The sequence below is a fragment of the Suncus etruscus genome, chromosome 13, assembly GCF_024139225.1.
Source record: "Suncus etruscus isolate mSunEtr1 chromosome 13, mSunEtr1.pri.cur, whole genome shotgun sequence".
NCBI lineage: Eukaryota > Metazoa > Chordata > Mammalia > Eulipotyphla > Soricidae > Suncus > Suncus etruscus.
Genome location: NC_064860.1, coordinates 30,262,595 through 30,289,216, shown reverse-complemented (window position 1 = coordinate 30,289,216; position 26,622 = coordinate 30,262,595). Strand labels below are relative to the sequence as shown.

At 39.8% G+C, this 26,622-nt stretch overlaps 1 protein-coding gene across 1 annotated transcript in view; it reads right to left on the bottom strand.

The window, feature by feature from the left end:
• LOC126026171 (kalirin-like) overlaps positions 1–26,622 on the bottom strand; it is a 146,719-nt gene that overhangs the window by 83,363 nt on the left and 36,734 nt on the right. Inside the window, exons 2-3 of the mRNA XM_049785871.1 lie at positions 16,939–17,222; positions 15,238–15,342 (exon numbers count right to left, since the gene is read on the bottom strand). Of these exons, the coding sequence (XP_049641828.1) occupies positions 15,238–15,342; positions 16,939–17,222 (389 nt within the window). The remainder of the gene's footprint in view (positions 1–15,237; positions 15,343–16,938; positions 17,223–26,622) is intronic.

Genomic DNA, 26,622 nt, shown 5'->3' with positions numbered 1-26,622 from the left:
GCAGACCCATGGTGAGGATACAGAGGCATAAACTGAATTTAAAAATGTAGACTAAATATGGAGGCCAACTGTATCCATGTTAAAAATTGACACACATCCTGTGTTGGCTCTCCTAGATCAATTACCTATAAAATATTATCCTCTTGGGCTGAAGGCAGTAGCACAGAGGGTAGGACATTTACCTTAACGGTGTCTAACCCGGGTTTTCCATCCCTGGTATAAAATATAGTCTGAGCTTGCTAGGAGTAGTTTCTAAGCACAGAACCAGGAGTAATCCCTGAGCACTGCCAGGTGTGGTCCCCCAAAAAGACCCCCACCAAAAAAAAATACTACCCTCTGGAATCCTTAAATGCCATTTACACATTCCTATAATTTTCTTTGCTTAGAATTGAAATTGTTCATTTTTATATAATAAAACAAGTATTGATCAAATATCTAACACATGTTGATACTTGCAAAGCACTGGAGAAATGATTAGATAAGAATAGGTAATTTAAGCAAGAGATACTCTTAGAGAGAAGGGGTATAACAGGAACAATGACAATAGGACATTCCCTAGGGTAGGGAGGACACAGGAGAGAAAGGCTTAATGGAAGTGGTTATAGCTAAACTGAGTATTGAGAACTGTGAAGGATTTTACTGGAAACACCAAAGGCAGAGGTAGCCCTTTGGGTAAAAAACAAAGTTGTAAAACTATAGTGGGCAGCCTGGGAAGCTGATGGGCAAACTGGTACAGGCTGAACATAGGCTATGACAGGAGCTGGTGAGTGGCTGTGTGTTATGTGAGCTGAGGGCACATGTATGATAATAAAGGAAGATAGAATATATATTTTATAGTCAATGATTCTTTCAAAAGGGTACAGAATAAAATATCTTATTATTTCAACAATGAATACATCCTAGACGATCTTCAGAGTGACATAATTCATGATTATACTGTTGTTACTTTTGTAGTTTTACTTGTTGAACATTTATTTTTATTACATATAAAATATCTATTGGAAGTTTTTTAAGGAGAATATACTTTATCATTATATTTCTTAATATTTAATAATACAAGTTATTAAAATATTATATCCTACTGTCAGGTAGAGAGATATCAGGCTGAAATCTAGGAGGAAACAGCCATGATAGTCTTGCAAGAGAGTATTTTGCACATTAAACTTGACTTTGAGCTCTTTTAAATAATTGTTCTGGACTTGACTATGGCAATGAAGTAAGTATCAAATAACAATGGTTCTCTTGTGGGACAGATCAGAGTTGACCTCAGGGGTCAGGTAAGATATTGGACCAGACACCCCACCAAAGGAATCTCTTAGCTGCCTCGTTCTTTCAAAGAAATTCCTCTGCTCTTTTTGAAATGAAACATACAGATGGGAATAGTCACATTCCCAGGCAAATTGAGTGTAGAGGATAGGAAAATTTCTTTATAGAAGTTGATTTCTGAGTGTAGAGCCAGGAGTGACCCCTGAGTGCTGCCGGGTGTGAACCCCCCCCAAAAAAAAAGAATTAGGAATTAGGAAAGCTTGTTGTGAAAATGTGATCTCAATGTTAGTTTGAGTGTAGTAACAAAGTTTTTGTGTGGTACAATTATCCCCCAAACATAAGAGTTTTAAATAATCAGGAATTAAATTATTATTTTTCATCTTTAGTGTATTATCTGTGAAAATTATGTACATTTATGGTGTGTTATGAGATGATTTCATATGCATGTACATTGTAAAATGTTTATTATGAACAAGATAACTAACAGACTTATGTCATATTTAAACTTCCTATGAAAAAATAATAACCTCATACGTAGTTTTTTTCCCCCATGGTGGTTATTTACAGTAGTGTTGGAGGCCAAAAGACTTCTCAAGCACATCTTGGCTTGGTGCTGCCTGGAGGTGACTGGTTAGATGGTGCTTAAGGGGTTCCAGGCTCATATCAGGTCCCAGGTGTTACCATGGATAAAACTTGAGGTCTTGCATCTGCTAGGCATGTACTCTACCATCTGAGTTATAACCTCAGCTCCTTGCATTTACTTTTTATAAAAATAAAAGATGTACTTTCAGCAAAAAAGAAGAAGAAGAAGAAGAAGAAGAAGAAGAAGAAGAAGAAGAAGAAGAAGAAGAAGAAGAAGAAGAAGAAGAAGAAGAAGAAGAAGGAGAAGAAGGAGAAGAAGAAGAAGGAGAAGAAGAAGGAGAAGAAGAAGAAGAAGAAGAAGAAGAAGAAGAAGAAGAAGAAAGAAAGAAAGAAGAAGAAGAAGAAGAAGAAGAAGAAGAAGAAGAAGAAGAAGAAGAAGAAGAAGAAGAAGAAGAAGTTGACATCAGTTATCAATACAAAAACTGTATTTTCCAAGAATGACATTTCAAGCTGGTGGGAAAACATTGACTGGATGGAAATCTAAACTTTTCTTTGACTAAATTCAGGAATATTTTCTCCAGAGGAATGCTAGAGGAACTTAGTTTCTAAAAATGTGAAACACCTTCTCCACTGGGAAGGTCCATGTTTTTTATGAGCTGAGTTCTCTTTTTCCCACCTGGATTCTACTCTGAAATTCTGCTCACTTTATCTTGCCATTGACAAAATTCTCCAATTCATCAAGGAAAGCAGAGCACTCACAAATGCAGCCTGGTTTGCCATGGAACATGGTCCGTAGGCCAGTCAGGGAGCAGACTACTTTTGGAGCAGGAGAAACAGGAATGGTATCTAAATGAAGCAAGTATGCTGCTTTCCCAGGAGGCCAACAAAAGTAAAATCTCTGTCCTGGCAGCTCTTTCCTTAAGGGCAGAGGACTATAGGGTAAAAACTGGTATCAGCCTGATTAACAACTGGGATGTGCCACCCAAGAAAACAACGAGTTCAGCTAGGGGACTCGGATTTTCATTGCAGACAAAGGTGAAATCCTGTTAAGTGGGACTACTCAGAGTCACAATGGATTCTCACACAATGGATTCTCACATGGACAGGAAGTTCTTGCTTCTCATGCTTGAGGAATGGAAGTAGATCAGATAAACTGTGAAGCTATTATCTTGCAACAATCACCTAATCATCAGTCTATTGCTGGATAAACAGTAAGTGTCTCTGTGCCCAGGATGAGGCTATGAGGCAGGAAAGGGCAGCAAGAAAAAGCATAGCATGGTGTCCTTCCCCCGAACAATTAAAATAATGTGGTTGTGGGCTACTGTTTGAAGGATGCTCAATTATTTCCTTACAGAGCAAGTTTACACCTAAGTCATCATAATAATGCTCTTAATATTAGATTCAGGTGGACAGATTCATTATGGTTGAAAATAAGATATAAGCAAGGCCCAAAGTAAGAAAATAATTTGCTCAGGACTGAACAATAAGAAGCACGACTATAATCTATCTCTTCTGATGCCTTATAAATCCTCCACCAGCTTTCATCATCAGGAACCAGAAACAACTTTAAAAAAAATCATGCAGAGAAAGCCAGGAGAAATCTTGTTTCTGGCTCAGAATTAAAGATAATACTTTAATACAAATTCCAGAAAAAGTAGATTTTTTTTTTCCTAGAATTTCTATTTCAGGGAGGTAGTTAGCTATCCTGTATTGGTAAATAAAAACACTGGTTGAAGATCAAGGCTGGGCTAGAGAGTTCAACCAACAGGCTGGGAGCCTGCTTTGTATACTAGAGGTCTAGGATTGAGCCCCAGCACAGCTGGAAGTGGTCCCTGAGAAGAGAGCCTGGATGACACTCCCTTACCACACCTCTGGGTGTGGCCCCCAAACAAAAACAAACCAAGAAAGGCCAAATGTTCATTTATGTAAACAGGGATGGGTCACCAAAAGGAAGATCTGGGAGCCTTCCAAGGTCTTTTGGAAGCACAGGTGAGCAGAGAAGATCCCCAGCACTCTCTAGCTGTAGCTCTTGAGCAGCAGAGATAACAACTTCCGAAGCAGGAAGTCTGGGCAGTCAGGCCTCATGCCCAGGGAACACTGAGGGTAACTTGGGATGCAGAGTCACAAGGGATCTCGTGATCTTCCGGCAGAGCTAGGCAGTTAAATAGAGCTAGTGATGAATTTTAAATAAATTCTAAGTGCACAATTTAGTAGCCTCTCTTGAGCAGCACCCCAGAAGAAATGCTCCAAGAAAATTCCAAGCCCAGGAAAAAGGCCAAGAATACTAGATACTCTTTCCATCATTTGTAAAGAACCTCATCAATGGTCTTATGCTGAATTAAAAGAACAACCACCTATATAGGTTTAGGTTCTGTACTCTGGAGCAACAAAGTCAGACTAAGTCTCCTTTTCATGCTCAATTATCAGAACTTCTCCACTCTGTTCACCTTTCCTTCAAATCCTATGGACCACATTGTATTTTTTACCTCCTCTGCTCCTAGGCTTAAGAGCATTTTAGAACGCCAAGTTCAGAACCTAAAACATGATTCACCCATACTTGTTACAAGTGTGGTCTGAAGAGCTCTAAGAACAATAGAGTTATTGATCCCCTTGATCTTCATCCCCTTGTCCTTTTGTGAGCCCAGCCACTATTTTATTTTCAGCCATCACACTGTTGTACTTCCAATTCAATAAGAACTCCAGAACTAACTAAATAATTAAAAAAATAACTACAGAACTAATCACGATTCCCACCCTTTCTTAGGGGTAAATACATAAACAGCAATACAAATCTCAGATTACAAACACAACTGGGTATTCTCAAACATGATTGAGGATACAGTCACTGTTGCTCTACTGCAACATGAAATAGAGCACAGTGTAAAGAAAGAGAAAGGAGAAACAAAAGTATGCTCTTTGGAGGAACTAGAATGGTGGCGCAAGTGGTAGGGCATTTGCCTTGCATACACTAACCTAGGACTGACTGTGGTTCGATCCCCCAGTGTCCATCCCATATGGTCCCCCAAACCAGGAGCGATTTCTGAGAGCATAGCCAGGTGTAACCCCTGAGTGTCACAGGTTGTGCACTCCCCCCATAAAAAAAGAATGTCTTTTGGTGAACCAAACCACTTTTCCATGATATGGTCGTGGTTTTAGATGTTAGACCAAAGAAATCTCGAAAACTGAATTCACAGTGGGCCTTCAAGAAATAGCTTCTTGGTAAAAGTATCGCTGATGGGCAATTCACCCAAAAAATATATGAGTATCTGTTACAGGGTCGATCACTTCCTACAATTAGTTCCAAAGGCTCTTCTTCAATCTTCACTCACATATTTAACACCTGTCCCATTGAGTACCTCATACATTGCTGGTATAAGCAAGAGTAGGAGGGAAAAAAAGTTCAATTAACATACACTGGTGATCCTCAACATATTTACAAAAGTTGATCTCTTCTGGAGCAAAGCATTGGAACATCAAATGGTTATTTCTAAAAGAGGTCACAGAGTGCAAGAATGTCACCTGCAGAAGTCTTTGAGCTTCTATCCTGAGGAGGAGCCAGATGACCAAGATGCCTCAGGAGAGTGTCCACCTGAAGATGCATCATTGTATCAGGCAAAGGATCCGTGAAATGCATATAATTAATTAGTTTCATCAAGTTGCATATCCAGGCCTTACCGTCCAGCTTTTTCTGTGTCTAGCAAGTATTTTAAAATTAGAAAAACTATTCCTACTCAAAATAGAAAAATGTAAAGCTTATTCAATGCAAATTTTTTTGTCTCAATACATGGCCTGCTGAAAGTATATAGTGTTTTGTAATAAATGGCCTGATGCTAATGTGTAAATGACAAATATAAAGAAAGGTAATGTAAAATATAAAAAAAGGACTGATTTTGGGAAGCAGGTTTACTTATTAAGTCTAAGTGTCAAAGACTCCTGTGTGTTAGTGGAGAAGGAAAATATTATATTATGTCCTAAAGAACAGATCATTTGGGCTGGGGAGAGAGGCTGCAAGTGAAAAGATTAAGGCAATTTGACCATATGCACAGCAATTGGTGGTTCTGGGAAAAAGCCAGGCTGAGGCAGGTAAGAGATTCTTGTGGAGAGATGAAACTTGAGTGGGACCTCGGACAGTTAGGCCTTAAGTAAGCAAAATTATGGAGCCAGAGTGATAGTACAGCATGCACATGAATGACTGAAGTTTGATGCTTGGCATCCCAAGCACTGCTAGGAATAATTCCTGAGTGTTGTCAGGAGTAATCCCTGAGCATCTCTCACTGGGTGTGGCCGCCAAAACAAAACCAAACAAAATTAGAGGGTACACATTCCAGAGAAAAAGGATGGTATGAACAGAAATTTGGAGAGAAAGACTCCTCCCAGGTATCTTGATAAAGTGAGAAAAGCAGTGAGGTTGGAGCAGAGTAAGTGGGTATGAAAAGCATAGGTGGAAGAACAGGTGATGAAGCATTAGAGTACTGGTTCAATGTGTGTGGCCTTCACCTATGGACCAACATTTTCACAAACTATAATTATAGGTCTCTATGAGTAAACACATATTCGGTCATGCACTCCCTAGACAAGTAACTAATTTATAAATTATATACCAGTGCTCTGTAGTATCACTGCCATTAAGTTATGATATAATGACATGCATACAACCATTTTAAAATAGAAAAATAAATAGATACTTCTTATTTTTGTGTATATCAATAAGTTCTCCTGTGCACCTGAACCTCCTTACCCCCACTTTCATATTGTTCAGGATGGAAGAAGGCAGTAATAGTAAGTTTTGTAGAAAACCAAGCTGCAGAATGTAACCAGGGTAGGGAAAAGACAAGCCCATTGCAATCATTCAGGTCTAGTGACAAATGAGAAAATGTAAAAGATAATATGATTTTTAGTTTTTGGTTGTTATTGTTGTGGTGGCCACACTAATAGTGCTGGAATCCTTAGGGTTACCCTCAGCGATATTCAAGGGATTAGGTGGTGCCATGAATAAAACCCAGGGCCTAATACATATCGAGCATGTACGTTACAGTTTGAACAACACCCCCAGTTTCAAGAAAATTTGTAGTAATAAGTATTTTGTCATTTATTTTATTGAAACCAATGTCCTTCATAGTTGGATTTCAGACATACAGTGAATCAGGACCAATCCTACCACCAGTGTCAACCTCCCTCCACCCATGTTCCCAGAATGCATACTATACTACCACTCTTTGCCCCTAGCCTGCCAGTATAACAGAACCTTTTTTTTTTTTTTGGCCACACCCATTTGATGCTCAGGGGTTACTCCTGGCTAAGGGCTCAGAAATTGCCCCTGGCTTGGGGGGACCATATGGGACGGCGCGGGGATTGAACCGCGGTCCTTCCTTGGCTAGCTCTTGCAAGGCAGACACCTTACCTCTAGCGCCACCTCACCAGCCCCAACAGAACCATTTGAAGGTTAGATTATTTTAGTTTGGGTCTCTTAATTCTATTGTTGTTGATTTGACTCGGATATTTAGTTCTGTCCTTTACAAACTTTTTTTGAGGGAGGTTTTGAGACACTTCTGGTGGGGTTCAGAAGACCAATGAGGTGCTAGGACTCAAACCCAGTCAAACTGTATGCAAGGCAAGTACCCTACATACTGTACTATAGCTCCCTAAAAGGATAGTTCTTGAAAAAAGTTATATGGGGCCAGAGTGATTGCACAGTACTTAAGGCATTTGCCTTGCATGCAGCTGACCTGGATTCTATCCCCTGCATCCATTATGGTCCCTCAAGCCTGAGAGGAGTGATTTTTGAGTGAAGAGCCAGGAATAACCCCTGAACGCCACAGGGTATGCCCCCCAAACCAAGATAAATAATTAAAGTTATTGATGCAAGCTTATTTTAAAATATGCATCAGCATAAATAGAGACATGTAAATATGTAGATGTAGGTCAACTAGTAGAGGTTAGTAAAACAAATGAAGTAGTATATGCTCTAAAAATAATTTGTAAGCCTAAAAATTATCCATATTCTGAACGAATCACTTAGCATGTTACAGTTTGAGATTTTTATGTGAAGGAACCATCAAAAGCTTAGACTAGAAGGGTAATACTCAAGAATTTGTTAATTAGCATAAGAAACATTAGAAATACTTTGTTGACACACTCTACCCCAAGAAACGCCAGCAGCCTCTGCCACCTACACCCACTATCTTCCCTGCAAAAAAATGGCCCAGCTCCACTACTAAGCTCCAAAAGAAATGATGGCTGCTGAATCATCCCTAATAGTCTGGTCCAGGCTGATACCTCTGGGGCCTTATCAGAATGGGTGGGAGCAGATTCCCCTTTCTACCTATTGCCACAACAGCCCAGCACTGCACCTGACACTCTCCACCAGAAACAGCTCTGCGACACAATTTAAACTCATCGAATTATCAAGCCACCAATTTTTTTTTCAGATCTATAGGTCCTGAACTTCACAGCCATAGCGATGGTGCTACACCTCAAATTTTCGTAATACTGATGGCCCAGTATATCAGACAATCTAATGAAAATGTTATATAAAAATCAATCAAAATTAATGAGCCTAAAATAGTAACACAGACAGATCATCAATTAGTACCAACTACAAACCAGTAAATTCTTAGCCATAGACTTTAGTAACACCATGGAGAGATAAAGTGATGATCTCAAATTGACCCTTATTGATCTAAGTTTTGAATTCTATTTGCCTTAGTGTAGTAACAAATTTTATAAAGTAAATTTATTTGTACCTGATGTGGTGCAGGCTAAGGTGGTCAATGGAAAATTGGGGACAATGGTGAAGGGAAGATTACACTGTTGGTGGAATTAGTGTTTGAACATGTAATGCCTTAAATGACTATTATGAATAACTTCATATCACAGCATTATAATAAGTTTTTAAATAATAAAAAGAAAGAATATTTTGTGGTATCATAAATGCTGTTTGATAGTTATATTTGGCTGAGAAATCTTTTTTGTGGGGTATACTCAACACTACTCATGGATTATCCTTGGTGGAGCTCAGAGGCTATATGAGATGCTGATGGTGTTCAGGGGTTACTCCTAGCACTGAACTCAGAAATTACTCCTGGCAGGCTTGGTGGACCATATGGGATGCCGGGGATCAAACATGGTTGGCAGTGTGCAAGGCAAATGCCTTACCTATTGTGCTACTGCTTTAGCCCCAGGACATAATTTTTTAATACTTATGATGGGGAAAGAAGGCCAGAGGAAGGGACACTATTTTAAAAATTAGCAAGTTCCTTCCTGTAGGGCAGGCAGAGCTTGATATTTAGAACTTTCCTTTGTAGGATAGCTGCCCATTGTGTACTGGCTAAAAAAGTTTATTGCATGCAAGGCAAATGCCTTACCTGTTGTGCTATTCCTCCGGCCCTATGCCTGCTGTACTTACTCCAGATGCTGGCTAAGAGTTTTGATTCCCAATAAATATTATATAAGAATTGGCAAGTTCAGATCATTAAAACTTTTTCTATGGTACCACAAATCTCTCACTTTATTTACCCCTATAAAGCCACACCCAACAAAGGACTCTGTCAGCTCAGCTCAAAAAAATTCTGCCATTTAAGCATGTTCAAATTTTCTCAGTGACCCTTTAATGAGAGATAGTTGCTCAAAGCAGCACATGTTTGCAACAGCTGAGTAGCTTTATGACATGCCTGTAGAATTTTTAGCAATCCTTCATCCTACTTGCATTTTTTTCTTGTCTCTGTCTCTTTCAGTCCAAACTGACAGTTTTTTGCTAATGTAATGCTCAAAAATCTTATGTGTCTCTAGTACACAATATATTCTGAATAGTAGAAAAGGATCTTTTTAGTTTTGTTTTGAAGCTATACCCAGTTGTGCTCAAGAATCACTCTTGGTGGTGCTCAGGGGACCATATGTAGAGATAGGAATTGAACTGAGGTTTTCTGGGCAAGTATTTATTCTACTTGCAAGGTAAATATCTATTCCATTATTTCTTTGGCTCCTAGAAAGGATAATTTTGTTTTGGGGTCATACCTGATGGTACTCAGGACTTCTGGTTCTGTAATGCTCAGAAATCACTCTTGGTGGTGCTAAATATCAAAAAGGGGTCAGATGCAAGCAAGGAAAGCACCTTAATGAATATGCTCTCTGGCCTCTAGAAAGAATAATTTTCTTAAGAAAAAGATTTATGACATTTGAAGAACAAAGAGTGTGTAGTCAGGGTAGAGAAAAGGGAGAGTGAGTGAGAGGTGATTAGAGGGGTGTACTTCAAAAGGTCAATACAGTGCCTGTAAGCACACCCAATTTCCTTTCATAGGACAGAGAAAGATGGTAGACAGTAGACAACCTTGAGGAGCAGTTTGATATTAGTTACCAAAAACATCAGTTCTTGCTCTCCCTCTTTCTTAAAAAATTTCTTTTGGAAAAATTAGGGAGGATATTTAGAAGAAAAAAGAAAGTTATGTAGCTATATTTCAATGGCACTCCATTAGCTAGAATATTAAAAGGGAAGTTACCTGTAATCAAAATTATTATTAGGCAGCTTTAAGAGTACCCATCATTTCCTTCTAATTCTGGGGCCAAGTGGAGAAGGGCTAAAAGGCACCCATTAACACAGGACTGACCACAGAAGTCTGGCAGAAGCTTAGACATCTGTCCTAAAGAGAGTTAAAAATAAATAAACAGTCATCGGTTCAAATCCCGGCATCCCATATGGTCCCCCGTGCCTGCCAGGAGCAATTTCTGAGCCTGGAGCCAGGAATAACCCCTGAGCACTGCCGGGTGTGACCCAAAAACCATAAAAAAAAAATAAATAAATAAACAAAAAATACAAGTAAGCAACAGGGAAGGAAAATATTTTTTAATTATTTTCCTGCAGTGATATACTTAAATACAGAATTTTGGGAAAGGAGAGAGAGGACCAGCTCTATTGCATAAAGATCTATTCCCAGCACTTTTTGTTGCTATTGTTGTTTGTTTATTTTGTCTTTGAGCCACTCTTGGAGGTGCTCAGTTATTATTCCTGGTTTTGTGCTTAGAAATCACTCCTGGCAGGTTCAGGGATATAAGGGGTGCCAAAGATTGAACCTGGATCAGGAATGTGCAAGGCAAATGCTGTAACCACTGTACCAACACTTGGGCCCCATCCCCATAACTTTTTGAAACCCTGGATCAACTCAATTCATATTACCAGCCCCTGTAATGGTCTGACTGGTCCCTGAGACAGTAAGCCAGTTTCATTGTCTTGTATCTATTGTTCCCTATATTCAAATGTACCAGACCCTTAATTTCTTGTGCCCATTCCCATCCTAACTCATTTATTTATTTATTTATTTTGGTTTTTGGGTCACACCCGGCAGTACCCAGGGGTTACTCCTGGCTCTATGCTCAGAAATCGCTCCTGGCAGGCCCAGGGGACCATATGGAATGCCGGGATTTGAACCACTGTCCTTCTGCGACAAAGGCAAACACCTTACCGCTGTGCTATCTCTCTGGCTCCCCTACCTAATTTTTAATCAACAATTTACTTATGTATGAGTACTTTGCAAGCTAGAAGGCTGAGATTCAAGAATAAAAGAAAAAACCTCCAGGGGCTGGAGCAAGAGCACAGCTATAGGTTGTTTGCCTTGCATGCAGTGAACCCAAGACCCAGTTCAATTCCCGGCATCCCATATGGTTCCCTGAACCTGCCAGAGCGATTTCTGAATGCAGAGCCAAGAGTAACACCTGAGCACTGCTGGGTGTGGCCCAAAAGCCAAAAAAAAATTTTTTTTTCCATTGCAAATATTCAATCCCTATTCTGTGTCTCTGTGCAAAGTTAGCTTTTGGTATCAAACAACTTCAGTAATTATCCAAATGCCACTTTCCCATTGGCTAATGACCTAGCTTATGGAAAGGCTACTTAGTCTTGGATACATTCAACTTTTTGGAGGGGACTCTTGGGCCACACCCAGCAGTGCTCAGGGGACCATATGAGATCCAAGAATCGAACTCAGTTTGGCTGTGTGCAAGGCAAATGCCTTACCCACTGTGCTATTGCACTGGCCCTCCATTCAGTTTTGATTCATATCACAATCCCAAGAGAAAGTATGCTTTCAAGGACATAAAAAAAGTGTTGCCTTAAAACAAACAAGGAAAGGTTGAAGAGCTAGAATACAAGGTAAGGTACCTGCACAAGGATGATACCATTTTGATCACTAGATTTGCATATGGTTTCCCAAACACCAACTGTAGTAACCCCTAAGCACAGAGCCAGGAGTGGTCCCTGAGCCCCTGTTGTGGCTCCCAAATACAAAACAACCTATTTTTGCTCATGCATATTCCCAGAAAAGCTATAAAGGACTTTAGGGCATAGCCCCCTTTATATTAAATTGGTGGTACTAATTGGGTATTACACTCGCTGTGGTCATAGATATGGCACTAAATGATGTGACATGATGCCAGAGGTTGAATTGGGGCCTTCCAAGTACAATAGGTGCTGAACCATTGAACCATATCCCTGGAGAGGAAGAGCTTTTTAGAAACATAATTAACTGGAAACATCCTTATAGGTAGAATAAGAATCGGCACAAAGGGGTGCATGATAGATGAAAGGTCAGCCCCTGGGAACTACAACAGTGAGACACATGCAAAACTGCCTCCAATAACCCCCACTTACCAGCTTGCTTTTGACCAACTGTTCTATTGCATTGACAAGATCTGCTGCAGTAGGTACTTCAGAGGAAGCCTGCCGAGCTGCTAGCAAAGAGGAGGACTGCAAGCAGCAAAGGAAAAGCAGGTTAGCAAGGAATGAGGCAAAGTGATTATGAAGCAAAACAGCAAACCCAAGCTCAAGGCAGGCCAGGGAAGCAAATGAGGGAAGAAAGAACAGGGGAAAAGGGGTGTGGAGTTGCAAAGCAGGGAAGGGGAGGCTCTACTGAGGTCATACTTGGGAAAAGTTGAGTCTGGGGAGACTAAGAGGTAATGACAGTCCTCACTGACCACAGACGCTGGAGTAAGGTTTACCAGGATTTTGAACAACAAAGAAATTACTACCAGGGTAAGGAAAGAGTTGGGGCTCCCTGCTTCTAGTGAATCTAAAGAAGAGAGATGTTCCTGTTTAACTGTCTTCAATATCAGTTGTATGTGCCAAGCAAAATATTCTGGGATATTTGGACACCCTGAAGCCATGAAGACAGAAATCTTTCCTGCCTCCCACCTCCCCAAACACTTCCTACCATATTTTCTGGCGTATAAGATGATCCTTCAACCCATAAAAAAACACCTAAAAGTCGTAAAAGTAAGTTACTTCTTAAAAGTAAGAGGGGGGGCTGATCACTCATCCCTGAAGCTGGAATAAGTTTCAGCATGCCGTATATTGGTATATAAAACAACTCCTGACTTTTAGGAATTTTTCATGGGTTGAGTGTTGTCTTATACGCCAGAAAATACGGCATGGCATCTTATTGCAGGGCTTTAGCAAGATAATAAAGTGTACCCAGTTATATTGGGGACACCTTTAAAAATCCTTAATGTGATTGTAAAAATGATCTTAACAAATCTACTCTGCCAGAAGTTCAGTCTCATCCCACTACAATTATCCCAGAAAAGCAAACACACGAAAATTAAATAACAGGTCTGAGGAAGATATTGTTTCTAAATGGAACCTACTTTGGTCTATGATAAGGAGGTAAACACCTGTGAAGATATCTGCATACTCAGTTAAAAATCATCCAGAATACATAATTGCACCCCCTATAAAAAGCTGTGTTTGAGAGAGCTAAAATGAGAGTGGGTACATGACATCAATTTACCTAATGCAATGTGGTTCCCTCTGTGTGGAGGACCTTGGTGAGTACCCTGCCACCCCTCAATACTCATTTTACAAGGAGAGCCATGGGGAACACAGCAGGTTATATCTCGTTTCCATCTTGAGGTGAAGCATGGACACTAATATGCCTCTGGAAATCTAGGGTAGGCATCATGTCATGCATCCTGCTACTTTTCTCCCCAAGACAGAGTCCTAGTCTACTGACACCACCTAGGATGGGTCACAACAGTATATTTGTCATATTTGCCATGGTGAGTCAGAGAGGGCACAATCACAACTTAGCCACGAATATGTGTATATTATATATACATATATGTACATATATACATATACATATATGTACACATATACATATGTATGTGAATATGTGTATATAGTATGTGTGAATGCATGAAGGTATGTGCCAAGTGTGCATATGAATAGTATGTGAGGTGGATGTGGTATATTTGGTGTGTGTGTCAATATGTATGATATTTGTGTGAGTGGTATGTGTGAAATGTGTGTGCTGTGTTATGTGGGTGTGTCTGTGAGTGAAGGAGGTTCCTAATATTTGCAGTTAATGATCCAAATACAAAGTAGAGAAAATTAAACCAAGCCTGATATCTCACCAGAAACACTATTATGATACTTCTGGAATTGTATGTGAAGTGGTGTGGTAATTCTTTGTCCTGCCATTAATGCTGGGCGCCGACCTTAGAGAAGGTGACGCTATTGCAAGGTCAGTGCTCTGGAGTACAAGGAACACCCCAGAGTGGGGCCATACAACCACCATTACCTCCAAGCAAAAAACCACCATACAACCCCAAACTAAAACCATCATTTCAAGCTCTCAAGCCCAATTGGTCAGTAAAAACCAAACCAAACAACAAGAAAATACAACCAAATTGTAATGAAATGAAAGGTGAAGTTACAAAGAAAGTGATGGATCACCCAATACAGCAACCTGAGCCTTGGCTTTGTGCCTACAAACACATCAGACTTGAGTTGGTCCAGAACAATCCGAATTGTCACTGTGATTGGTCTACTGGTGAATCAGGGAATTTTGCAAAACACAGAACTAGAGCATCCTGGCTGATTATCTTGCCCACTTTTAATAGCAATACCAACCCTTGACAGCATCTCTATCCTTCATGCTATGTGGGTAGAATTCCTGCAGTACCAGGCTTCACTGGAAGTTGACTTGATTTGGACTTTGGACTTGAGAATAAGCAAAGGAAAGCAATCAACTGAATACTCATATTCAAACAATCTATTTGATAACAGTCAAACAATCATAGTCAAGTACAATGAAGTGATCATGACCTGGGACCACCTTGTGTTCTTGTTTTAAGCCGATCAGTTCTTCTTGGAATCTGTTGCTTCTCAAGACAGAGCCAATTAATACCTTTCATTGTAGGATGAGACATGGCAAAAAGCCTCACTTGGAGAATCTACACACCTTCCTGCAGGTTCAGGACAGATCCAGACTGCAGGGGTTGTTTTTGGTGGGAAATTTCAATCAAGCACAGGGGGAATTCACATCCTAGCAGACTCACATGGCTTGAAATAACAAGGAAGAGTCACAACCCACCATACACACAATGTATGCTCTTTCTTCCTACCATCTCATCCTGTGTGGGATCGTTGTCAAAGATCTTCATAGGTGGAGGGAGAGGTGTATGTGACTCTTCGTCTGGCTCATCTTCACCCCAACCTTTCTTGCTCTTCTAGAACAAAAGAACATCATTAATCACTGTTTCATATACATATGCCAATGGTTCAGGATTTGAACATTGTTAAGAGATTTTTTATATTAGGTGGCTTGAACCTAGGGCTTTACACAAGCAAGGCATGCACTCTATCACTGTGACACATAGCTAACCACACAACTTTTTTTTTGTTTTTGTTTTTTGGGTCACACCCAGCAGCGCTCAGGGGTTACTCCTGGCTCTATGCTCAGAAATCGCTCCTGACAGGCTCAGGGGACCATATGGGATGCTGGGATTCAAACCACTGTCCATCCACATGTGAGGCAAACACCTTACCTCCGTACTATCTCTCCGGCCCCTAACCACACAACTTAAAACTTTGTTATTGTTGTAATTTGGGGTTCATACTCAGGGATGCTCAGGGGCTACTCTCTATGCTCTGGAGTTACTGCTAGCGATACTTGGGGAATCATACAATCGGGAGAAAGAAACACTGAAAGAGTTGTCAGGTAGAGCCTAACTTCTTTTTTGGGGGAGAGGGGGACTACTCCCAGTGGCACTCAGGGTTACTCCTGGCTCTAAATTCAGAAATGAATCTTGGCAGGCTCAGGATGATGCCAAGAATCAAACCAGGGTCTACCACGTGTAAGACAAATGCCCTACCCGCTGTGCTATTGCTCCAGCCCCTAACTTATTAAGATTTGAACAGAGTAATAACACAACCTGAATACCATCAGATTCTATTGCCATTTTCAGACAAAAAAGTGACAGAATATAAAATTAAAGTCTGGTTACATATCAGGAAGAGTTTCTCAACCACATTAGTGACAAGAGCGGTTAGCCAGGTTGAAATGAGAAATCTATTTCATTCCCCAGACTAAACATAAGCACCATATTTGTAAGACAGACACAGCTTTAGAAAGAACTTTTAGAGGTTTTCCCATCTGGCTTCTTGACTAACACCTGAATCTTAGCATAATGTAAGGTCAGACCATCGCTTAAAACCTCCCAGCAGCTGTTTTCAGCTGTTTTCATAAAGGCTCATTCATCATTGGGTGAGCCTGCTTAAAACATTGCTAATTTCCTCAACACATTGATGCTGACATGTACCACCAGTGGCTCATATTTGAATGGGGCTTCATTAACACAAATTATAGTGCCAATGTCACAATATAGTAAGTCAAACCTATCTTACTGTCTACTTACACTTATTATTCATATACTCTCCAGAGCAATCTGAACTGGTCTGCTTCATTTAACATATGGCAATGCTTGGAATACTTGCAACAGCCAAGATAGCTTCAGTATGTTACATAGTATTCTGTCTTCTAAGTAAAAGGATCTCCATACTTTTATCTTCAATTTGAGTAGGACTAAGGGTCTTTACAAAGTCCTGAGTCACCCCACTAACTGGCCTCTCTTAAGCCAGTCTGGTAAAATGTGTCACATTCCAGGATTTTCTAAAGCTCCCATTCTTTGAATTGGTCACAAAGCAAATTGCCAAGTACAAAGAACTCAAACCCACTGAGGCCCATGAAGATAAAGAACTGGGAGCTGGAGACACCCAACTGGCCATCATGCCTGGGGAGGGATTATGTCCTTAAAGGAAAGTACCTCATCAGCACTATCTCCCTGGGGGGTTGTTTCATCCCCAGGCTTGGGGGATCCCAGATCGAAGCTCTTCCTGCCATCCCGTACTTTCTTCTGCTTCTTGATGTTTCCATCTGCTTTACCACTGTTGAGGCGGCGCACAGGACTTGTCAGCCACTTCTTTAGGGTGTTGGTGGAGCGCTTGGGCCCGGGAGAGCTATGGATGGAGTTGAGGGAGGACTGAGCCTGCAGGTTGGCCACTGATTCAGACTTGCCTCCATTTTCACTCGAGGAATGGGAATATGCATCTGAGAAAAAAAGAAAAAAGAAAAAACACATAATGAAGTCAGACTTTCAGTCTAGGAGCAAGATAGATCTAAGCCCAGTAAGTTAAGACATATGACAGAATTCAAGATTGGCAGCAGACCCTGTTGGTGCAAGAACAGCAATCACAGCTGGTACTCTTATCTTTTCACGTGTTAGGCAGGCACCAATGCAGTGGATACAGGGACAAGGCAGAAGACAAAGACGGCTGTCTTCAGGGAAAAATTCAAAATCAGAAGCAAGAATTGCAAATGAATCACAGTGGCATGACACATCTACTAGTATATTCTAAAGTTTTATTCAGGCATATTTTATTTTCATAGGCCTCTTCTGTAACTAATACACACATCTACATAGAATTGGGGTGAAAGGAGAAGAGCTACTGAGCAAAGAGAGGCACCTCAAAATGAAGATCAATTTGCAAAGTAGAACATGATTGATTGCCAGAGATCTGTGGAACTCAGAGGAGCAGGAAGACTGGTCTGAAAGAGTTTAATGGAGATGTGCTTGAAACTGAAGGGATGGGAGGAGAGGGACAGAAGAAGAACACAGCAGGAACAAAAGTTCAAAGGCAGGAATATTGAAATGAAGGTTAACAGAGATACTGGATAGAAAGACTAATAATGGGCCAAAGAAATAGTACAGGACAACAGGGTGCTTGTCTTGCAAGCATCTGACCTGGGTATGATCCCTAGAACCCCATGTGGTCCTCTGGAACCTTGGCAGGAGTAATCTCTGAGTATAAAGATAGGAGTAAGCTCTGAGCCCCACTGGGCTTAGCCCCAAAATAAAAAAAACAAGATAAACAAACAAAAAGATCAATGAGTGCATTTAATAATAAAAGGAACAGAAGCTTTATTGCAAAAGCATTAGGAAATGACATGACAGAAAGGCTTTGTTCTAAATTAACATGGTAATGTGGCCTAAGAGGGTCAGGAACTCAGAAATTCACACTATCGGTGCAAAGAGAATTCACAGGCATAAACTTTCCAGAGCAAAGAGAAATACTGTTAGAGTTTGGGTTAGAGATCAAAGGCGAGAGGGCTCTGAGCTTCTCCCCTCATTCAAAGATGCTTTTGGTACCTGCCCAGCTTTACCTGGTCCCCTACTACTACAATACCTGTTGGTACATTGATTTTTATTATTTATTATTTATTGTAAGAGCCATTCCTAGAAAAACTCAATCTGATGGTGCTGGATGGGGTGGGGAATGGGAACAGGGGCAGCAGGGCCACATTGAAATTCTTGGGGTGAAGTGAGAGGTTCAGCACATGCTCCAGCACCTGTACTATCTCCCAGGCAGCTAATTAAACCAAACACATAAGTATTTAAACAAATGATTGAGAGGACTTTTTACATCTTTTGTCTCCAAGACTGAATCACCTTTTTATGTCACCTTTTCCTCCTAGATCAAAGTCTTGTCTGGTAGTGAAGTCCTTCTGAACTAGACATAGCCAACAGAGAAGAAACAGAATCCTGAATAAGGGGAATGCTTGCCTTTGTCACCCTCGAGGTGCTTCTAACTTCTTCAACTAGTTTATTCCCAGAGCACCATGCTAAAATCTTGACCCTGCAGTGATTTTTTTTTTTTTAGATACTTCTTAGGCCTGTACATCTTTTGATAACAACAGCAGGCTATCTGCTTCTAGAAGGACAAAAATCAGGTTCCAAAGTTGAGCTCCCTGGTTATGAAATAGGCTTGCTCCACTCAGAATATGTGAGGGTCAACTGATTTTTTTTTTGTGGTTGGCTTCCCTTTAAGAACAAAGTTATAATCTTATCTTTAAAAATTCCTTGTTGGCTTTAGTCTTGGGAATGATGAGATTATTTCTCAATTGTTTGGTACAGATCAAACTCCTATCCTCAGAAACTTGGGTGATAAATATCTCTTCGGCACTGTTAGTGGGACCAGGCCCTCTCTTATCTTCCCGCTGATAAGTTGCAGAAACTGTTCATTCACCAAGCCCCTATAATACGACATGACTCTGTAAAACATAAGCCTTCAAATTTTAGATTCATTAACACACACTATGCCAATAGAACCAGAGGCCCAGCTACATGGCATGTTTATTTTATTACTTTTTGTTTTGAGATCACACATTAAAGTACACAGGAATGACTCCTAGCTCTGAACTTAAAAAGCCCTTGGGATGGGGTAATGAGTATATATGGAGCCAGTGGTTGATTCCATGATGGTATGCTTCAAGGATGGAGAAACCCTGAATCTCTTAGGCCTCAGGAATTCCCTTTCTTCCCCAATGCTTACTGTGCCTATGCAAAAAAAAAAAAAAAAGGGGGGGGGGATGCAAAACCCTGCCACTCCAGCACCTCTTCTTTTTCTTTTTTTGTTTTGATTTGTTAGTTTTTGATTTTATTTTCCTTCCACTTGTTTTTTTTTCTTTTTCACTCTTATGGTTATTATTTGGAGATTTTTTTCTTTGCTGGTACATTTTTTCCTTCCCTCTTTCTTTCTTTCTTTTTTTTCCCTTTCTTTTTTTTTTTTTTTTTTTGGCAGTTGCTACCAATTTTTTTTTCCCTTTTTCTTATCATTTTTTTTTATCTCCAACGACAACAGAATAGATACCCAATCTACAAAAAGCTGTAAAGTGGAGACCAGTTACACTAGTATTCTGGAGGGGTAAAGGAAGGAGATATGGGATACATGCTGGGAACAGGGGTGGAGGGAGGACAACACTGGTGGTGGGAATGCCCCTCATTCATTGTCACAATGTACCATAAATAATTTTGTGAAAGATTTGTAATGCACTTTGGTCACAATACAAATTTAATAAAAAGAAAAAGAATCACTCCTGTCAGGGACTGGAGGATCATATGGAATGGGGTACCAAGGATTGAATCCAGGTCAGCCACATGTAGAGCTAGCACCCTAACAAACATGGTATGTTTCTTATGTCAGTAGACAAGGCAGATGACTGTTCAAATTTTCTGTTCCTTGGTAAACCTAGATTTGAGATTCAAATAGAAAAACCTGCTTTGGCATTCTGTTTAAATTAGAGTATTAATTACAAAGCACAAAAAAAAAATCAAGAATATTCTGTTTTGTTATTTCAAGTTAATTTTTTTAAACAGTGAGGACCATTCAGCTATGCCCCCCCCCAATAATTTTGGAGTTGGAATTTATTGTTTAGTTAATCCTGGATTGAGACAAGATTATCTGAGCACATGGTTATTAAAAATATGGTATCTTTTAATTTAGAAATTTTGGTTTTGCATAAAATGACTGATATAATAATATGCTTATCCCATTTTTAGGAGACTCAGTGAGAATTTTGAGAATTAATTTTCATCTTTCCAGGTATTAAAAGTGAAGTGACTATTGTATTAACTACAATATAGGATGTTGGGGATTGAATTTGGGTCAGCCACATGCAAGGCAAACACCATACCTGCTGTGCTTCTGCTCCAGCCACACAAGGTAGTTTTTATTAAAATTTATTTAGAAAGATGAGAAGGGACAGAAAGGGAAAAGCATGTATTCACAAGAAACACTAGACTTGTCCAGAGTAGAAATAAGCAATCAAAGAAACCTAGAGCCAAGCAACACAGATATAGGCTTGGGAGATCAGGAGCTTAAAGGGAGAAGAACATGGACTTGAAGACCAAGCCTAGGATTCATACTTGTATAAAATAAAATTATTAGCTTGGGTCTTATATAAATGCTTCCATTAATTTTCTGCACTTAATCTCACTAAATTATTTTTTTTTCAGTGAATCATTGATGGCATAGATCCTGGGGAGGAACAGCCAGGTTGTACCATACCAATTTATTATCAAACATAAACAAAAGTTCTCATCTTTCCATATATCTCTTTGATCCTTAATTCTAAATTATTGATTCTATATGATTAACTATGACAACTCTGGAAAATGTAAATGCACTTCCTTTAATCAGAAACACATTTTAAGGAAATTGAAATGAAAATAGGATGTTTCAGGAAGAAGCAAGGGAAGAAAGATTAAAAAAAAAACCCATGTCTCTCAAGCAATAGTCTAGAGTTGGTACCTTGCCATAAATAAATGAAAATAGAGGAAACCTGGCAAGGCAATTCATGAGGCTGAAGTTCCAACTTCACAGGCTCTGAGTAGAATTAGCTTACCTGATAGTCATAAGAACAATGAGACACACATAATATTGAGAAAAACCTAAATTTGGCCAGCAAGAGCACTCAAAGGATTAGGGCACATGCTTTGCAAGCATGAGTTCAGGGTTCAACCCTCTGTAATTCTGGTTCAGGAATATTGTTGGGTGTGACCTACAAGTATCTTGAAGGGGGTAGCCCTAGCACTGTTGGAAGTGGCCCAATAGAGGCAAGTCATTGATGCTCAAGAGCTACCTGGACCCTACCTCAAAGAACCTGGAGGGCCATGAGCTGTCAAGAGATCTCAGGGTGTTGCAGGTATTCTGCTACATGAGCTATCGTTCAGTCCACTTACTTTCATTTTTATATTAGACCTAGAAAAAGCTTTCATCATGTTTGGTTTAGTGTAAAATTTGCAAGACTCTTCAGAAAGCAGAATCTAAGTTCAGGATGTGGCGAGTAGCTGCATCTGCATCCATAAGATTGTCCTGTTTTCTAATCACCAAAGATGAATTTAGACTTCTCTGACCTCTATATGAGCTAAACATGAAAAGGGACCAGTCATCCTAGACAAAAAGACATTTTTTTGAGCACTGTGAGTTTCATATTCCTCAGAGGACTTATGTCGTTGAAAGGGCTGGGCAGATAGAGATTTGGCAAGGTTTCGGTGGGCTGAAACTGTGAGCTTCCCAAATAATCTGAGGCTTCACAATTAAAGAATAAAAGACAACTCAACAATGTATTTCAGGAGGCCTGAGCAATAGCACAGCAGTAGGGTGTTTGCCTTGCACAGAGCCAACTTGGAACAGACCCGGGTTCAATCCCTGCCATCCCATATGGTCCCAAGCCTGCCATGAACAATTTCTGAGCACAGAGCCAAGAGTAAGCCCTGATAATCTCTGGGTGTGGCCCCAAAAATAAAAACAAGCAAAAAAAAAAAAGGAATGTAATTCAGAGCTGGAGTAATAGTACAAAGGACAAAGGGTAGGACATTTGCCTTGCACGTGGCCAACCCAGGTTTGATCTCCGGGATTACATATGGTCCCCAAACCTACCAGGAGTGATTTCTGAGTGTAGCACCAGAAGTAACACCTGAATGCCACCAAGTATGTTTCTCCCCCAAATAATGCACCTCAATTTATTCTTCTTAAGGTCACTGACAGTTTCGGTCATATCCTGACTACATGGCTTTTACATATCCTGTTATATAATACTAACAAGTCTATTTGTTTTATATTAATCACACCAACTTTATCTAGATGGTAAGTAGTTAATAAATGTCTTCATCATAATACTCTAATGAGAAATGACACTTCAAATGTGGACATCAGAAGAAATCTATTTTCCATTAGTTATTTGTGGAAGTCCTTTGACCTTTCAATCTTCTGTGTTGCTTTAGTTCCAATGATACAGGAATAATTATACATTCATATTTATTACCCTCTGTAACTACTGAGCGATATAAGGCAAATACATTGGTATTTCATCTCATATGTTCCCCTGAGCCTGCCAGGACCAATTTCTGAGCGCAGAGCCAGGAGTAACCCAAGTGCTGCCTGGTGTGGCCACAAAACAAAACAAAACAGAACTGTGGGTAATGAATCCATATGTTCAATTGTTTATAGCTATAAATAGCACACAACTAAAACAAATATTACGATATCATTACTGGCAGAAGACAGTGGCTCGGGCAGTTTTCTGTGAAATATTGAGAAGAGACAAGCTCCTGGAGTAGCCTATCCAGGTTAGGTGATGAAGTTCTGCACAACAAGCTCCCTGGCAGAGCTGGCTGCCAGTAACCATTTGGCTAGTCATTTTGGTGCCTGAGTCACTTGGTGCTAAGAATGAAGGACACTGCTATGGTGACAGCAATATGACGTGGAAGAGGAATGTATCAGCCAGGCTTAGAACTGTTTCTTAGTGCTAGGAAATAAATTGTCCTTGAAGTTGCTCTGACCACAAAGTTAGATTATGCTTGGCAAACATCTCTTGGCTCAGGATAGATATTCCATCTCTCATCTACTTTTTAATTAAAAATTGTTAATTTTAGTTTAGGTAATAGGTTAAATCATGTTTAAATTTGTTAAAGTGATATACAAAGTTATACTCCACTACCACCAAAGTGGTACCACCATGACCTTTCACCCTGTCCCTCTGTCACCTCAAGTTTAATCTTCCTTACCCTTATCTCAATCCTTCTTACACATACACAAGTTTCAAATGCAAAGCCTCTGTTTCCTGCTTACTAGACAAAGAATTAAATTCAGTAATCTCTCCTTCAATAAGTCTTTTGCAAGTCTACCATTATTAAATTTACTACTTTATTTGGGTTTTATATTTTTAAATACCAAATACATTTACATCTAAATCTTTGGGGGGCTGGTGATGGTGATGGTGGTGGTGGTGTTACACCTGACAGTGCCTAGGGCTTATTCCTGACTCTGCTCTGAAAGAAACTGCTGGTGGGCTCAGGGAACCATATCAGGTGTCAGTGATTAAACTGGGTTGGCTGATGCAGGCAACTGCCCTGCCCAATGTATTACCTTGCTTAGCCCCTAAGTCTAAACCTTGCTGACTTGTAATGTGTTTTTTTTTTTAATTTTCCTGTTAAACAACAAATACAAAATGAAAGACATTGGGAGGGAGGTTGGGGCCAACCTGGCAGTGCTCAGGGGTTACTCAGGGCTCTGCACTCAGAAATCACTCCTGACAGGTACAGAGAATATGGGATGTCGGGAATTGAACCTAGATGGGTCCCAGGACAGCTGTATGCAAGGCAAATTCTCTACCCGCTGTGCTATTGTTCTAGCTCCCAAAATGAAAGACTCTAAGATCAGGGGTGCAGCTCAGTAATAGAGCAATTGCTTCATCTCTATGAGGACCTGACTCTCATTCCTGGTACCAAAAACAAAAACAAAAACAAAAAACAACCTCACCAAACCCAAAACCAACCAACCAAACAAGTACACACACACACACACACACACACACACACACACACACACACAATGTTCTGAGTTTTAACAATTTTCTATTGTATTTATACAGTTATCTTTTTATTAGACTGCTGTTCTTATCCAGGTAGAATGAGCCATAAAAATAGTTCCAAATCCAGTGACATTCACAATGGATAGAATTCTTTTCATCTGCCAAGCCCATTGGGACATTAGCTTTTAATATCAGAATCTTCTTCAACGGGCAAAATAATCTCCATGGGACAAAGAATTGGAACCTCTGACTTTGATCTAGGAAAACTCCTAGAATTTTGTTCTCTTTCAGTCCAAATTTCTCTCAATTACTGCCGGCCCCTTCAATGTCCTGTCCCCATATTTCTTTTTTCCTTCAACTTCTGGTGAGATACCAGCGAGTACAGAGGGCAGTAAAGGGATTAAGTTTCCTACAAAAGCACTAAGTTAAAAAAGATATGTGTATAGCTATGTTCATTGCAGCATTTTTTTTTTACAATAGCCAAGATTTTGAAAAACCCAGGTGCATACTGACAGTTAAGTGGATAAAAAAATGTGGCATAAAGATCGCGATTTACAGATGACTGGCTGACAGAACCATGGCCAGACTGTATGTATACTGGGACCAATAAAAAAGCCCTAGTCTAGGGTGTGAGCTACGACCTGCATGACAACTATGATCCCTAGTTCCAGAGGTCTGTCTGAGACTATTGCAACAGAAGGGGACCTCTGGAAACATAACGAAAGAGGCTATCCCAGGTCCCTTCCTAGGATCAGTGCAAAGACCAGGACCACCAACCACAGAAGACGGATTAAAATGACATTGAGGGAACAGAACTTCTAGATCCACAAAGAAAGACTTCATCATAAGTTCAACTCCTTGACTTGTGCAGATACCGAGACCTCTAGATACAGAAGTCTGATGTTATCACCCAGGACGAAGCAGAAGTCTTCCATACACCACAAAAGCACCAAGGGGAGAGTAAATGAACCTGAACGGAGTCTATAGTTAATCCCATGACAATATACTTCAAGGTAGAGAAACCCTGTATCTCTTAGGCAAAGGAAATTCCTTTTCGAATGACCCCAATATTTACTGTGCATCAGCAGGAGGGGAAAAAAAGCACAAAACAATTTTATGATTATGATTATTATTATTATTTACTTACCTATTTTTTGGTTGATTTCATTGTTGTGGTTTGGCTATTAAAGTGGATGTCTCCATTTATATTTATTTATTTTCTTCTTTTCTTTTCTTATGTGCTCTGCCACATTTTTTTTATCTCAATACCATGGCTTTTATATGGTGCTTACCCTTTTTCTTTTTGGAATGCTCACTGGTTATTTTATTTGACAGTTCTTTATGTACTGTTGTGGTGTTTCACCTTCTTTTTCCCCTTCATCTCTCAAACCAAGGATGAAAGCCTCTAGAAGGACTCCGCCCATTTCCAGAGTATTTGATCCTTTTTTTCTTTTTTTTTTCTCCAGGCTATTACTTTTCTCTTCTTCAAACAAAACCACATAACTTGAACTATCTAGTCCCGCCTCCCAATTAGGGGCGGGGGGGGGAGGGGGAATAAGGGAGGTACCAAGACCAAACAGGTGTAAGACCACGAAGTAGTAAGCTAGGCACAGAGAGGACCACTTACTCTAGCAGCCCCAGAGGTGAGGGAAGAGGATATGGGAAGTAGGACGGGAATGGAGGTGGAAGGAGGACAATTCAGTGATGGGAATTCCCCTGATTTTATGTTAATATGTACCTAAAATATGATTGTCAATGATATGTAAGCCACTATGATTAAAATAAAAATTATATTAAAATAAGTAAATAAATAAATTTCCACTTTTGAAAGAAAAATGTGGCATATATAATGCAATGTGATACTAGCTAGTTATGAGAAGTGATAGTCTTGCATTTTTCAATTACAAAGTAGAACTAAAGGAAGGTCATGCTATGTAAAATAAGTCAGAAAGAATATGATTAATTCTGTATAATTTTACACATATGTGGTCACTAAAGAAACAAAGCAAGGCAACAGACCATGTCCAATAAAAATAAACCTTAGTAAATGGAGATGGGAGTTGGGCTGAAAACACCAGTAGAATTAGGTAAAAAGATATTGGCACTGGGTAAACTGTGTGGTGTTTGACACTGTATCCATAAAACATTCAAACATTTAAACTCTTACAAACCAAAGTTATCTTAACAATAAATATAAATTTAAAAGTGGAGGGGGGAAGATCAAGTTTCCAACTTCTCATCTTTTGTCATCTTTGACCTCGACTTTTGCATTGTAATCTTTCCTTTGAACCAAAGA